General features: G+C 52.7%; 1 protein-coding gene across 11 annotated transcripts in view; it reads left to right on the forward strand.

The window, feature by feature from the left end:
• Positions 1-1,790: 1,790 nt before the first annotated feature.
• The window catches only part of CELF3 (CUGBP Elav-like family member 3), a 47,197-nt gene continuing 35,727 nt past the window's right edge, over positions 1,791-13,260 (forward strand). For 8 of the 11 annotated variants that reach the window (XM_073322559.1, XM_073322566.1, XM_073322565.1 and 5 more), the window contains exons 1-2: positions 1,791-2,243; positions 2,342-2,664. In XM_073322559.1, coding sequence (XP_073178660.1) covers positions 2,520-2,664 — 145 coding nt within the window. In that variant the 5' untranslated portion in view covers positions 1,791-2,243; positions 2,342-2,519. Of the gene's footprint in view, positions 2,244-2,341; positions 2,665-4,597; positions 4,895-13,260 lie in introns of those variants that run through there. The other 3 variants (XM_073322568.1, XM_073322569.1, XM_073322570.1) reach the window with 2 other exon arrangements.

Below are 13,260 nucleotides of genomic sequence, written 5' to 3' on the forward strand. Positions count from 1 at the left end.
TATTATATTACATTTATTAATGCAAATACACACACACAAAATACACAGGCACACAGCACTGGTGTGACCAGGGCTGGAATTCAGCGTCTAGTTCTGATGTTCAGAATTCAAGAAGGATGTTGATAAATTGCAGAGGGGTCAGAGAAGAGCCAGAAGAATGATTAAAGGATTGTAAAACCTGCCTTATAACGATAGACTCAAAGAGCTCAGTCTATTTAGCTTAACAAAGAGAAAGTTAAGGGGTTATTTGATCACAGTTTATAAGTATCTACATGGGGGACAGAAATTTGATAATAACGGGGTCTTCAGTCCAGCCAACGAAGGTCTAACAAAATCCAATGGCTGGAAGTTGAAGCGAGACCAATTCAGACTAGAAATAACATGCACATGTTTAATTAATCCTTGGAACAATTTACCAAGGGGGCTGGTGGATTCTCCTGGCAATTTTTAAATAGAGATTGGATCTTTTTTCTAAAAGACCTGCTCTATTTCAAACAGGAATTTATTCAGGGCAGTTCTCTGGCCTGTGTGATGCAGGAGGTGAGACTAGATGACCCCAATGGCCCCTTCTGGCTGTATGATGTCGGGCAGAGATGGGCAAACTACAGCCCACAGGCCACATCCGGCCCTCAAGCTCCTGCTGGGGAGCAGAGTCTGGGGCTCCCGTGCTCCAACCAGAGAGTGGGGTTGGAGGCCATGCTGGGCACCCATGCCGAGGCTCCCGGAAGCAACAGCATGTCCCCCCTCCAGCTCCTACATTTAGGGGTAGCCAGGGGGCTCCACGTGCTGCTTCCACCCCAAACACCACCTCTGCAGCTCCCATTGGCTGGGAACTGTGGCAAATGGGAGCTGCAGGGGTGGCGCCTGCGGGTGGGGCAGTGCGCAGGGCCGCCTGGCTGCACCTCTGCATAGGAGCTGGAGGGGGGACATGCCACTGCTTCCAGGAGCTGCTTGAGGTAAGCACCGCCTAGAGCTTGCACTCCTGACCTGCTCCCATGCCCCAACTCCCTGCCCCAGCCTGGAGACTCCTCCAGCTCCCTGAACTCCCCATTTCTGGCCCCACCCCAGAGCCGGCACCCCCAGCCAGAGCCCTCACCCTCTTCTGCACCCCAACCCCAATTTTGGGAGCATTCATGGCCCACCATACAATTTCCATACCCAGATGTGGCCTTTGGGCCAAAAGATTTGCCCACCCCTGATCTAGGAATAGATAGAGAAGCCAAGGTTTTCAAAAGAGATCCATGATTATGGGGGCCTCTATTACTGGCTTACACTTGAGGCTCCTAAAAGAGATTGAAGCTCCTGCATGTCTGGACCCTTTCAGTGGGTCTCCACTTGGGCAGCCCCAGTATTGAGGCACCCAAAACCACTCATCACTTGTGAAAGCCGTGGCCCGTATATGCACATGCATGTACGTGTGCACACCTAATAAACTCAAACTAGAGTATCTGTGGGGGTGTTCTGTGTTGTATGATCTGATCTCATATGGTGCAGTATTTCCCTATATAGACCATCTACACTGGCTTCTCAGGAAGCGGCCCTTAGAAGAACAGCACAAGCAGTTCCGGTAACAAGCCAGGGTCTCTGTTTTTCTGTCCGGGCCTGTATTTATTTACATCGGTTGACCTAACCTGTCGTTTTCTGTGGCACTGAACCTCCCTGCTTGCCTGCCTCCCTGCCTGCCTGCCTGCGTCTCTCCCGGGGCTGGGAGTTTGCTCCCGGTCCCTAAATCTGACATCATTATTTGTCAGGGAAGGGGGGCGGTCTGGAGAGGAGGGTTCTGTTGGTAAAGAAGAGATTTGAATCAGAGCTCAAGATCCATTAAAGGGAGAAATCCAGCAAAAGCGGCTGAAATCCAGCTTGGAAAAGGGGTGGGAGGGGGGGGAAAAGGAGAAGGAAGACATGAATCGATAATTTATTTATTTATTTATTTATATACATTTTTTTTTTTTAAGAAAAAAAAACCCACCCCCTCCCCACCCACCCCCAAGATTTTACACTGGTCTCAGCCTCTTCAAGGAAAGTTAATCAATAAACTAATTAACTGCTTTGCAAGCTCTGTAATTAATAGATCAAAAGTATTCGCGCCAGGGCTGTGACATTGCTAAGAGCTCGGGTCCAAGGAGGCGGAATTGCAAGATTCTTCAGAGTTGATTTTTTTTTCTTTTTCTTTTTTACCGATGATGATTTAATTTGTGTTTTTTGCACCAAAAAAAAAAATCCGGATTTTTTATTTTTTAAAGGTAAAAAAAATCAGAGACAGCAAGAAGGCAACAGGGAGGAATCCCCCTCCCCCCCCACCACCACCCCCAAAAAACCCACTTTTTTTTTTTTTTTACAGATTTGGAAGATCCCGGTTCAAGCATCCAGAGCCACCAATCCGCCTCTGCTCCCTTTGTTTGGTTCGCCGCTGGGCAGTGTTGGGACCGTAGTCAAGGCTGGGATTGTGTTCTCGCTTCCTCCGCTGGGGCTGGGTAGGCGATTCGAAGCTCGCCCCCCAGATTCGCCCCTTTGGACCAATGAAGGAACCCGATGCCATTAAACTTTTCGTCGGGCAGATCCCACGGAATTTGGAGGAGAAGGATCTCAAGCCCATCTTTGAGCAATTTGGGAAGATCTACGAGTTGACAGTGATTAAGGACAAATACACGGGCATGCACAAAGGTAAGTGAGCCAGGCCCAGGCTGCAAGAACAACAATGGGATGGCGGGGGGGGGGGGGGGGAGAAAACTGACTATGAAATGACAAAGCAAGAGCAGCCTGAGAAAAAAGGAGACTTGGGGATGTCGGGGGAGATCAGATCAGCTGTGGCCAGGAGGGCAGAGAAAGTCGGGGCCATGCGAAATGGCCATGCATATTAAAATGTCAGGGCTTAGAGAGGGGGGAGGCCACGCAACAATGAGCTGTTTGCAGCGAGAGTGAGATGGTAGCAGATGGCAGGAGGTACAATCAGATGAGAGGCGTCATGGATAGAGGCCGGGGGTTTGTATGTGCAATTTGTTTAGGGAGTGGGGTTGGAGCGGGGGAAGGGACAGTTCTCCGCCACCTCACCCTGACTCCAGTGGGGTAGTTTTGCACTGGAGAGAGTCAGGCCCTGTGTGTGTGTGTGGGGGGGGGGGGTTGTGACCCCATTTCCTTCTGCCCCGGACACCTTTGAGTCTCCATTTAGCACAGGGATTGAGTTATCATCTGAGTCCCAAACCCAGTGAATATTCGCCACTTGTGTAACTCTGGGCCAGAGGAAGCAAAGGTAAAACTTGTGAGGTTCTGATCCCAAATACCCAGGCTGGGCTTTGACTGTTCCCTCATGATTCCTTTCCTCCTGTATAAACAGACCGTCTGTCGTCCCCCCGCCCCCCAACCCACTTCTCGTGATCTTGCCAAATGGCATATCCTTCGCTTCTGCTAAAGGAGGCCTGTCTTCAGCCTGAGGCCTCTAGGTCAGAGCTAAATTTGTCTCTGCTGGTTAATTTCTTGTCTTCTTTTTTAAACACACTGCTCTGTATTAGGGAGGGAGCAAGCGGTCTTTAAAAAGCAGAATGGGGGGGGCTGCAGATCAGCATGTGAAATAGATCCAGGGGCAAATTAAACAAGGGCTCTGGCCAATTTCTTAATTCAAAAGAAAGTTCCAAATTGCATGGGTGAAAAATCCTGCTCTGGGAATATTCCTGAAAACAAAAGAGAAGGCAGGGCAGGATTAGCTAAGGAGGCGATTCGCATAAGATCATTTTCTAGAATTTGATAACATTCCATTTTTACAAGCCCAGAATTAAAGCAATTGTGGAAACCCGGCTTTCTCGGAGGGTATTTTGAGTTGGATTGAGGGATTCAGCCCTAGGGATGGAGGCTGGCTGGGAAAGATTAGTCACTGTATAATGTGTGAAAAAGAGAGGAGATCAAAGTGTAGGAAAACGGGTTTTATTTTACCCCTTTATAAATCAGGTACATTGGCTGATATTTTTGTAAACTGAGGAGAGAAAGATCCAGCACTGATGTAAATCAGAGTAGCCCCACTGACTTCAGTAGATGCTATGCCCATTCCTCTCAGCTGAGAATCTGGCCCTTAGCATATTTTTACAGCTGGTACATGTGGAAAACATCAACAATAACAACCAGGCTCTGACTTCAGAGCCGGCTGTTGGGTCTTCTTATTGCTCTATGGGTTTAAAACTTCAGTTCTAACCCCGAGAGTGAGAGTGGTTATAGGACTGGAAGGCAGGAAGGTTTGAACATTACCAAAAAACCACAGATGAACAATCGCTCGGATTTTCACTAAACCAAGCGGGTCCCCTTAGGCGCGACTAATTATTTTATCAAATACAAATGCAAATGATTTATATGCAAGTCGCAAAACAGAGAATGCTCCAGGACAAGAGTTTTGTGCTTTAAAAACCAACCAAACCTCCTTACATAACAAAGATGTTTAAATTATTAAAGGTGTGAAAGAAGCTTCCATTTCCAGGCAGTCCCAGCGGGGGAAGATGTAGCAGGGTGGAACTGGGCTAATGTGACACAAACTCGGCATTGGTTGTTTTCCCTGGCTCACCAGCGCAAGAGAAACTCGGGTGTGGGGGGCTGAGATACACCGCTGGGGTTGGCAAAGCTGACAAATTCAGGGAATCAAAATGGAGCATCTTTGGGAGGAGAGGGAGCCAATGCGAATATGAAGAGTTTCTGACTCCAATAACCAGCATCCAGAGGAACCGCTATGGACTAGATTAGGGGTTCTCAACCCGGGGTACTCAAAGGTCTTCCACGGGGGACAGCAACTCATCTAGATATTTGCCTAGTTTTACAACAGGTGACATAAAAAGCACCAGCCAAATCAGTACCAACTAACATTTCATACAGACAGTGACTTGTTTATACTGCTCTGTATTCTCTACTCTGAAATGTAAGTACCATATTTATCTTCCAATTGCTTTATTTTATAATTCTATGGTAAAAATGAGAAAGTCAGCAATTGTTCAGTAATAGTGGGGCTGGGACATGCCTGTATTTTTATGTCTGGTTTTCTAAGCAAGTCGCTTTTAAGTGAGATGAGACTTGGGGGTATGCGAGACAAATCAGACTCCAGAAAGGGGTACAGTCGTCTGCAAAGGTTGAGAGCCACTGGACTAGATCCTTCTTTATTTCTGTAGCAATGACAGCGCTAGGTGCTTTGGGATGAAGGCAAAGGCCATGCCCCCATAGAGTTTACATCAGCTAAGGCCCAGTCCAGGAGCCTAACCAGGTGTAGCACTTCCTGATACAAGCAGTGCCATGGAAGCCCAGGGGCTAGCCAGCACGACACCTACTAATCAAGAGTTTGCAAGATTCAAATAATTATCGTCCCGGCGATTAGGAAGCTTTGCTCTAACCCCAGCTGCTGGGCTGGGCTGGGGTTTTGTTGTTCACGTACGTTGCAAGGGCGGGGGAAGGGAAGAGAGAAATCCGGCTTTCCAGCAGCAGTGGAATCTGAATGATCGGGGCGGCCCCAGCTGAAACAGTTTTGAGGCTGAACCGTAAATGCGTTTGATTATTCTTTTTTAACGGCAGTTTTTTGGTACCGCTCCCGTTCCAGATTTAGGGCCAAAAACCCGAGTGGGGGAAACTCAGTTTCTCAAAAGGGGACTTTAAAAAAAAAACAGTGAATGGTTTTAACCCCAATAAATGCTCATCTCTTCAGAGGACGGGGGGGGCTGGTCAAACAAAGAGCTGCAGATTGAGTGGCTATAAGATGTCATCGTTAAGGGCTTGACCCAAATGCATGCGTAGGTCCCAGGCCTGTGATGTCCTCAGCATCGTTATACTCCCGTTGACTTCAGTGGGTTTTGGCTTGGACACGATTGGACGGATTACAGGGCAGATTTCCAGTTGTGCCGTACCCACTGTTGGCACCAGCTTTGCCAAAGGGCTCAGTATCTGCCCAGCCCCTGACACGCTGAGCTGGGCACTGAGGGTTCAATCCTGTGCCATGCTGAACACCTTGAGTTCAGGAAGAGCTGAGAGTGCTCAGCACCCACGCTGGATTGGGCCCCGGGTGGAGCATAGGATAAACCCGGCTTCATGCTCTTGGCTTCACCAGAGCAGGGATTCAGCAGCCATTGCTTCTGGGAGGAAGGTACCTTGGGAGCTAAGGCAGAAGGGACCCTCCTTGGCTAGGCCCTGGCAGATCTGCCCTGGGCAGCCCCTTGCTGAAGATACTGTCGTGTGCTGGGGCTCACAGAGTCCTGTACGGGGCCAGGCTGGAGTCTGGGGTCGTTACTGCGGGATAACGAGGTGCGATGCCCCCTTCCCCTGAGCAATCAAGTCTGAGTAGAGAAGGTTTTACCCTCTGCTTGGTCCCACTTGTCAAACCAGGAGCCTGGTCCTTTCCCCCTGGCTCAGAGCCATGCCGTGGGGCAAGCTCTCCCAGGCCCACACCTCTGGGGGCTCCGATGTAGAAAGGTGGCGCGGGCTCTGTGCCAACTGGCCAGGGCAGGACAGGCCCCCCCCACAGAGTTCTGTCTCCACAAGGGGCAATGCTGACCAGCAGCCTGGGAGGAGGCCACTGCCCCTTCCCCCGTGCAACCCCTTAATGACCTTCCCCAGAGCAGGACACCCCCAGCCACGGGGCCCAATCACAGAGCTGGTGGCTCCATGGCACTGTGCGCTCACCGCTGGGCCTGCCCAAGCCCCTGGCTCTACCAGGGCCCAGGTCTTGGGCCGGGCCTGGTGCCCAGGGGTGGATTTCTCTTAGCTCTGTGCACGCTGACCCCAGGGGGGCAGAGGGGCTGGCAGACCCTGGAACCCAACTCTGGAATTGGTGGCGGTACAGCCTGCCCCGGCTGGGATCCGGGTGTAGCTGGCTCAGCAGGTGTTCCACGCGTTCCCGCAGAGGATAAGAGTTTACTACTGCTACCCGCCAGGGAGCTTCTGGTGCTGGCGGCCTCTGGGTTTGGCCCACTCGTGGTGACCCCTAGGCAACTTGCCCTTTCCCGAGGAGGTTTCTAGTGGGTTGTTAGCATGGCAGGGAAGGCTTCTGTGCTCCCTGGGCTGGGGCACCTCCCTGGGCTAGCCGGTGCAGGAGGAGGGCTCTACAGGGCAGCAGTCCCCAGGTCGGGGGAGGAGGGAGGGAGGGAGAATGGCCTTGAGGCTAAGGCAGCGGGGCTAGGATGCAGGAGGTCTGGCTGAAATTATCTGGCTCTGCCTCCTTGGCCAAGGCTGCTGCACCCTACCCCAAGCTGAGTCAATCCTTCCTCTGGGAGCCACCCACCGATCTCAGAGGGGTGACTTGGGATGCAGGCATGAGTCGGGGGATTAGGATCCGGCTCATACTCACCCTGTGCCTCGGTTTCCCCATCCGTACAAGGGGGGTATGGCTTCTTTATAAGGGGGCGGGTGTAAGACTAGATCCAGGGCAGGCTGGGAAGGGCTCCGGGGAGGGGAGACGGGGGATCAGATGGCTACAGCTGGGCCACATAAGTAGGGGATTGGAGCAAAACATGCGCACCCCGGATCCACCCCGGAGCAAGTGAGGGTGGTTCATGGGCAGGGTCAGCTCCCCAGCTGGTCCAAGGCAATAAGGAGGCAGTGTTGGCGACATCCCAGCTGAGGACCCCGCAGTGTGCCCGGCTTCCATCAGGAGCGGCTGCGAGAGGCAGAGGGTCTGGCAGACCTCTGGCTGCTGGCAATGGGGCTGGCAATGGGGCGCCTCTGGGAGGGCCGGCTGGAGCAAAACCGCTTTTCCACCTCGCTGCCCTCCACAGCGCTCTCGTTGGCAGGGAGCGACGATTAGTCTCCGGACTCTAGCTACGAAGAAAAAGAGTGTATTTTTCTCATGAATATTTTACAGAGCCGGCCTCCCCAGGCCCTTCCCGAGCACTATGGACGGCTCGTGTCAAGGCCGCTCACGCCAGTGCTGACATACACGTGCCTGGCACACGCTCCCACACTGTGGCCCGCACGCTCGTCACTTGCTCTGAGCTCGCTAGCAGCTGGTTCAGCGAGAGAATGAACTGATGGGGGGAGTGAAAAGAAAGAAGGAAGGTGGCTCTTATAAAAAAAGGGAGTGGGGTCCAGTGGTTACAGCAGAAGACTGGGAATCAGGACTCCTGGATTCTATTCTTGGGTCTGGGGGGATGTCTAGAGCAGGGGCCTGGGAATCAGGGCTCCTGGGTTTTCTTCCCAGCTCTGCTGCTTTTGCCCAGCGTGACTTTGGGCAAGTCAGTGCCCTTTCTGTGCCTTGGTTTCCCCTTCTGTCACATGAGGATGAGGCGAATACCAAACAGCTGGGCGAATTAATTCACAGTCCCCAAGTGGCTGGCACTCCCGGGTCAAAGGGCTGGATTTCCGAGCGACCCGCTCCCTCTGAGTTTCAGAAGAGCTTGGCTCCCATTCGGGCATCTCAGCGGTGGGTCACAAGAGCAAAACACAGCTTAGCGGTGGGAACAGCCACCTGCCGAGCCCCCTGGGGAAACCGGCCCTGATTTAGGTGTCCCGCCTGCCTGGCCAAGCCCGCCCAGGCCTGTCGTGTCTTTGGGGAGGGTTCAGACCCAAGCTGCAGGAATAACCCAGGGTCTGGAGCCCCCACCAGCGGGAGAGACTGGAGAAGCTCAGGCTTCCGGGTTATCCAGGAGAAGGTGAAGGGGGAGGTGTGATCTGGGCCTGGGTGATTTTTAGAGTCGGCGACTCTTCGATCTAGTGGCAAGAGGAAACCCCAAAGGGAGTGGCTGGCAAGTGAAGCCAGACAGCAGCCTAGAAATAAGGTTCACATGGTGAGCAGGCAGGGTGATTAGCCACTGGGACAGCTCGCCTTGGGATGAGGTGGCTTCTCCCTCCCTGGAAGGCTTTTAACTCAAGACTGGCTGGCTATTTAAAAGCCAAGCCGTCGCTCGACCAGACGCTATGGGCTTGATCCCAGAGATGCTGGGGGCTCTTTGGCCGGGGAAGCTCATAACGGCCCCTGCCTTAAAATCTCAGACTCTGTGGTTTGCCCGAGAGAGCTGAAAACCTGGGGTTTGTTAAGCGACGTCTGGCCTCCTCCTTTGCTGTGCCTTTGTGGCGATTCGTGCTCGCTGGGCGGGGTAGATATTTTTAGCTTTCTTTTTTTTTTTTTTTTATTGCCAGTGGAAAATGTTAAGTGGATCAAGGCGGGGTGGAGAGGATCTTCTGACAGACATTTGTGTTTATTAGGTCTGTTGCTCGGAGCCCGAAGAGCAAGGGGGGGGAGGTGTGCTAGTTATTGTCGAGTGAGCTGAACCCGAGGTCAGGGATGCCAAGGCCCATTAGCCCACCTGTTGCTGTTCTTTGTGTCTATTGCAGCCCCGCCTAGGGGCCTCAGTCAAGATTCCCCTGTGCTAGGAGCTGTAGGTACAGACAGTGAAAGGGGCAGGCCCTTTCCTTAGGGGCTCGCAGCCCCAGGGCGGGACTGCTGCTTGCCGAATGCTCGCAGAATGCACAGCTGTCTGGGTCGGCACACTGCGCGGTACCAGTGGGACAGGCCCTGACACTGAGCCTTGTCTACACCAGGGCAGTGCCAGGGCGAGCTTTTCCCTGCCGATGTGCCGCTAAGTCCAGCGGAGGGGACATTGGGGGGGCTGAGGTGGGGTTAGCCCGTTCAATCCACTGCTGGGGCTGCCAGCCCGGGGCCAGAGAGTGCCAGCTGCAGGGGGGGGTTTGTGCTGCAGATGCCTGATCTCCTCAGGAACTCATTGCATGCAAGCCATCTAGTTCTGACAGCTTTCAGCGCTTCCTCTGTCCTCCCTGCCCGCCCGGCTTGGCCTGCAGAGGGTAACTGACAGGGGACGTGCCCTGGATCTGCCGCCCTATTCCCAGAACCAGCCAGGTCTCTGCCCAGCACACCACGGGCCTGGAAGCTCCCCTCTGCCCTGGACACACCGTCTTCCCCGTCTCCCCAGGAGCTGAGAGGGTTTATCAGAGTTGGATATAATGCAGGACACCCTGTTCTCCATTGAGAGGGGGATTTCGTTGCTCTGCCTGCTGGGGATTCCTGCTGCGTCTCTCCTTGGTGGGAGTCGTGCTCCTCTGAAGGCAATGCAGATGAGTGGTTAGAGCAGAGGGCCTGGGAGTCAGATCTCTGGGGTTCCACTGTCCCAGCTCTGGAAGGGAAGTGGGGTCTAGTGGTTAGAGCAGGGGAGGCCTAGGTTCTGTTTCCAGCCCTTCCACTGACTCACTTTGGTTTTCTTTGCTGTGTAAACAAACTCTTCATTACCTCGGGGCAAGTCATGTCCCAGCTCTGTGCCTCAGTTTCCCCTCCCTTGTGAAAAAGGTCAGCACTTCAGGGGTCTTGGGAGGGTGCAGGCGTACAGAGCACTATGATATCAACAGGAAGAAGGGGCTAGCACAGGGATTACCAGGAGGGTCTGGGGCTTGCGGCCCCCACCCCCCCACGTCAGCAAGGGGGAGGTGTGCATAGGTGCCGGATTACCCTCATGTCTGCAAGGTGGGTTTGAGAACATCCATCCCAGATTTCCCCCACCTCCCGCTCCCCAGTCCCAACTGCGCCACTCCCTGTGAGAATCAGGTAGACGGCCAGGCGGGCACAGACATTAATATCCTGCTTGGAGGTGCTAGGACCAGGGCCAGGTAGGATCGCTGGAGTGGTTGCTGCAGGGGGAGGCTGCACTGGAGAGGGAGGGCTGTTGGGGGTGGGGCTGCGATCTGGGTTGGGGAGGCCCTTGGGCTGATCCTATTTTAATCTCCCCAGCCCCAATTTGCCAGGCCCCGACCCCGCTCTCAGTTAAATCGGGAGTAATTCCAGTGCGCTTCTGATCCACCCGGAGGGAAGTCACTGGAATCCGTGGCACCTGCATCAGACTCGGATCTCAGTTCTGGTGTAAATCCAGAGCGACTCCCCTGGCATCAATGGCATGGCCCCTTATGCCAGTGGAGGGACTCTGGATTCACAGCTGTTGCCACTCGGTAGAATTTGCTCTGGAACTCTGGCGTCTGCTGCTTTCCACTGAAGCCCTGATCAATGGCAGGAGACCGACGACGCCCAAGGTGTCTGCCCAAATCATGGGCTCAGCCTCTGAGGCCGCCTTGGGCTTTTGGTTCCACTGGGGGTTAAATCAACCATGAAGCTGTCTCTGCTTATCTCCTGTGGGGGCTGCAAGGCCTCGTGACTCTGACGCTGTGGGACTGGAGGGGGCCAAGTTTGTTGATAGCATTCGACTTGTTTTCCATTGACAAGTAGAATGGCCCACAGCTCTGGTAGGGGCAGAGTAGCCAGGGTAATTATAGAGACTGATGGGCCAGCGGTCGGGGCGACCCCCTAGGCTGGCCTCCCCGCTCTGCTGCAGACTCCCTGGGTGAGCTTGGGCAAGTTACTTGGCCTCACTGTGCCTCAATTTCCTCACCTGTACAATGGGGATAAGAGCCCTGCCCTGTCTCACCAGGGGCACGGGGCTGTAAGGATAAGTACGGTAAAGATTGTGAGGTGCCCACAGACTACGCTGATGGAGCCTGGCACAATCATTCAGTGCCCCCCGGCCCGCAGTATCTGAGCCCCCAGCCGTGCTCCTGGCAGGGAGCCCAGAGAGAGAAATGGCCAAGTTTTCAGCAGGACTCAGCACCCACAACCGGGGACAGCTTTTCAAAACAGCTGAGCGGCCTGAGCCCCGCAGGGCAGGTGTTAGCTCCTTTTCTGTGTTTTGTCCAGCGCCTAGTGCCAGGGGGTCATGGCCCAGAACCAGGGCTACTAGACGCTGTGGCAATGCAAAGAACCAGTCATCACCGTTGCCAAGTTAGGAGCTGCTGGAATCTGAGTACTTAGGGCAACTGTAGCCCTTCAAGTGAGCCGAGTGCTCGGAAAACTGGCCTCAGTTGGTCGTCCCATCGCCATCAAATCTGGCCTGGTGTGACTTGACCCAGGTCATTCCGGAAGTCTGTGGCAGATCTCGGAAGTGAGGCCAGATGCTTTGTGTCCTGGACCAGTATCTTACCGTCAACTCCACTATCCAAACATTCACAGCTCGCTTTCCCCAACCTCGGCCCACCTCATCCATGGGCGTGAGGCACCTAAATGTCTTTGGGGATCTGGGCACTGTGGTCGGCAGCGGTATCGCAATCCCGAGCCAGCAAAACACAAGAGATTGGCTTAAAAGTCAGGAGATTTGTTTGGAAAATGATAAATGTGCGGGCTTGGTTGCAGATGATACAAAACTACTCAAGACTGTTAAGTCCCTGGCAGACTGGGAGGAGTTACAAAGGGACCTCACGAAACTGGGTGACTGGGCAACAAAATGGCAGATGAAATTCAATGTTGATAAATGCAAAGTAATGCACATTGGAAAACAGAATCCCAACCATATAAAATGATGGGGTCTGAATTAGCTGTTACCACTCAAGAAAGAGATCTTGGCGTCACTGTGGATAGATCTCTGAAAACATCCACTCAATGTGCAGCAGCAGCCAAAAAGTAAACAGAAAGTTGGGAATCATTAGGAAAGAGGTAGATAATAAGACAGAAAATATCATATTGCCTATAAATCCCTGGTATGCCCACATCTTGAATAGTGCGTGCAGATGTGGTCGCCCCATCTCAAAAAGGATACATTGGTAAAGGTTCAGAGAAGGGCAACAAAAATTATTAGGGATATGAAGCGTCTGCCATTTGAGGAGAGATTAATAAGACTGGGACTTTTCATCTTGGAAAAGTGATGACTAAGAGGGGATATGATGGAGGTCTATAAAATCATGACTGGTGTGGAGAAAGTGAATAGGGAAGTGTTATTTACTCCTTCTCATAACACAAGAACTAGGGGTCACCCAATGAAAATAACAGGCAGCAGGTTTAAAACAAACAAAAGGAAGTATTTCTTCACACAATGCACAGTCAACCTGTGGAACTCTTTGCCAGAGGATGTTGTGAAGGCCAAGACTATAACAGGGTTAAAAAAAAAACAGATAAAATCATGGAGGATGGCTTCAAAGTCCTTTAATGGCTATTAGCCAGGATGGACAGGGATGGTGTCCCTTGCCTCTGTTTGCCAGGAGCTGGGAATGGACGACAGGGGATGGATCACTTGATGATTCCTTGTTCTGTTCATTCCCTCTGGGGCACCTGGCATTGGCCCCTGTCGGAAGGCAGGATACTGGGCTCGATGGATCGTTGGTCTGACCCAATATGGCCGTTCTTATGTTCTTTGTCTCCTGGTTCTTCAGGTGCCCCCGGTTCACATTTTCAAGCTACCCGCTGTAACCAGGAGAGTTAGAAACTTACAGGGATTTTTGTTTTAAATGGAAGCTGAGGTTCTCCTCTAGTCATTTGAATCC

Source organism: Lepidochelys kempii, chromosome 24 (assembly GCF_965140265.1).
Source record: "Lepidochelys kempii isolate rLepKem1 chromosome 24, rLepKem1.hap2, whole genome shotgun sequence".
Classification (NCBI taxonomy): Eukaryota; Metazoa; Chordata; order Testudines; family Cheloniidae; genus Lepidochelys; species Lepidochelys kempii.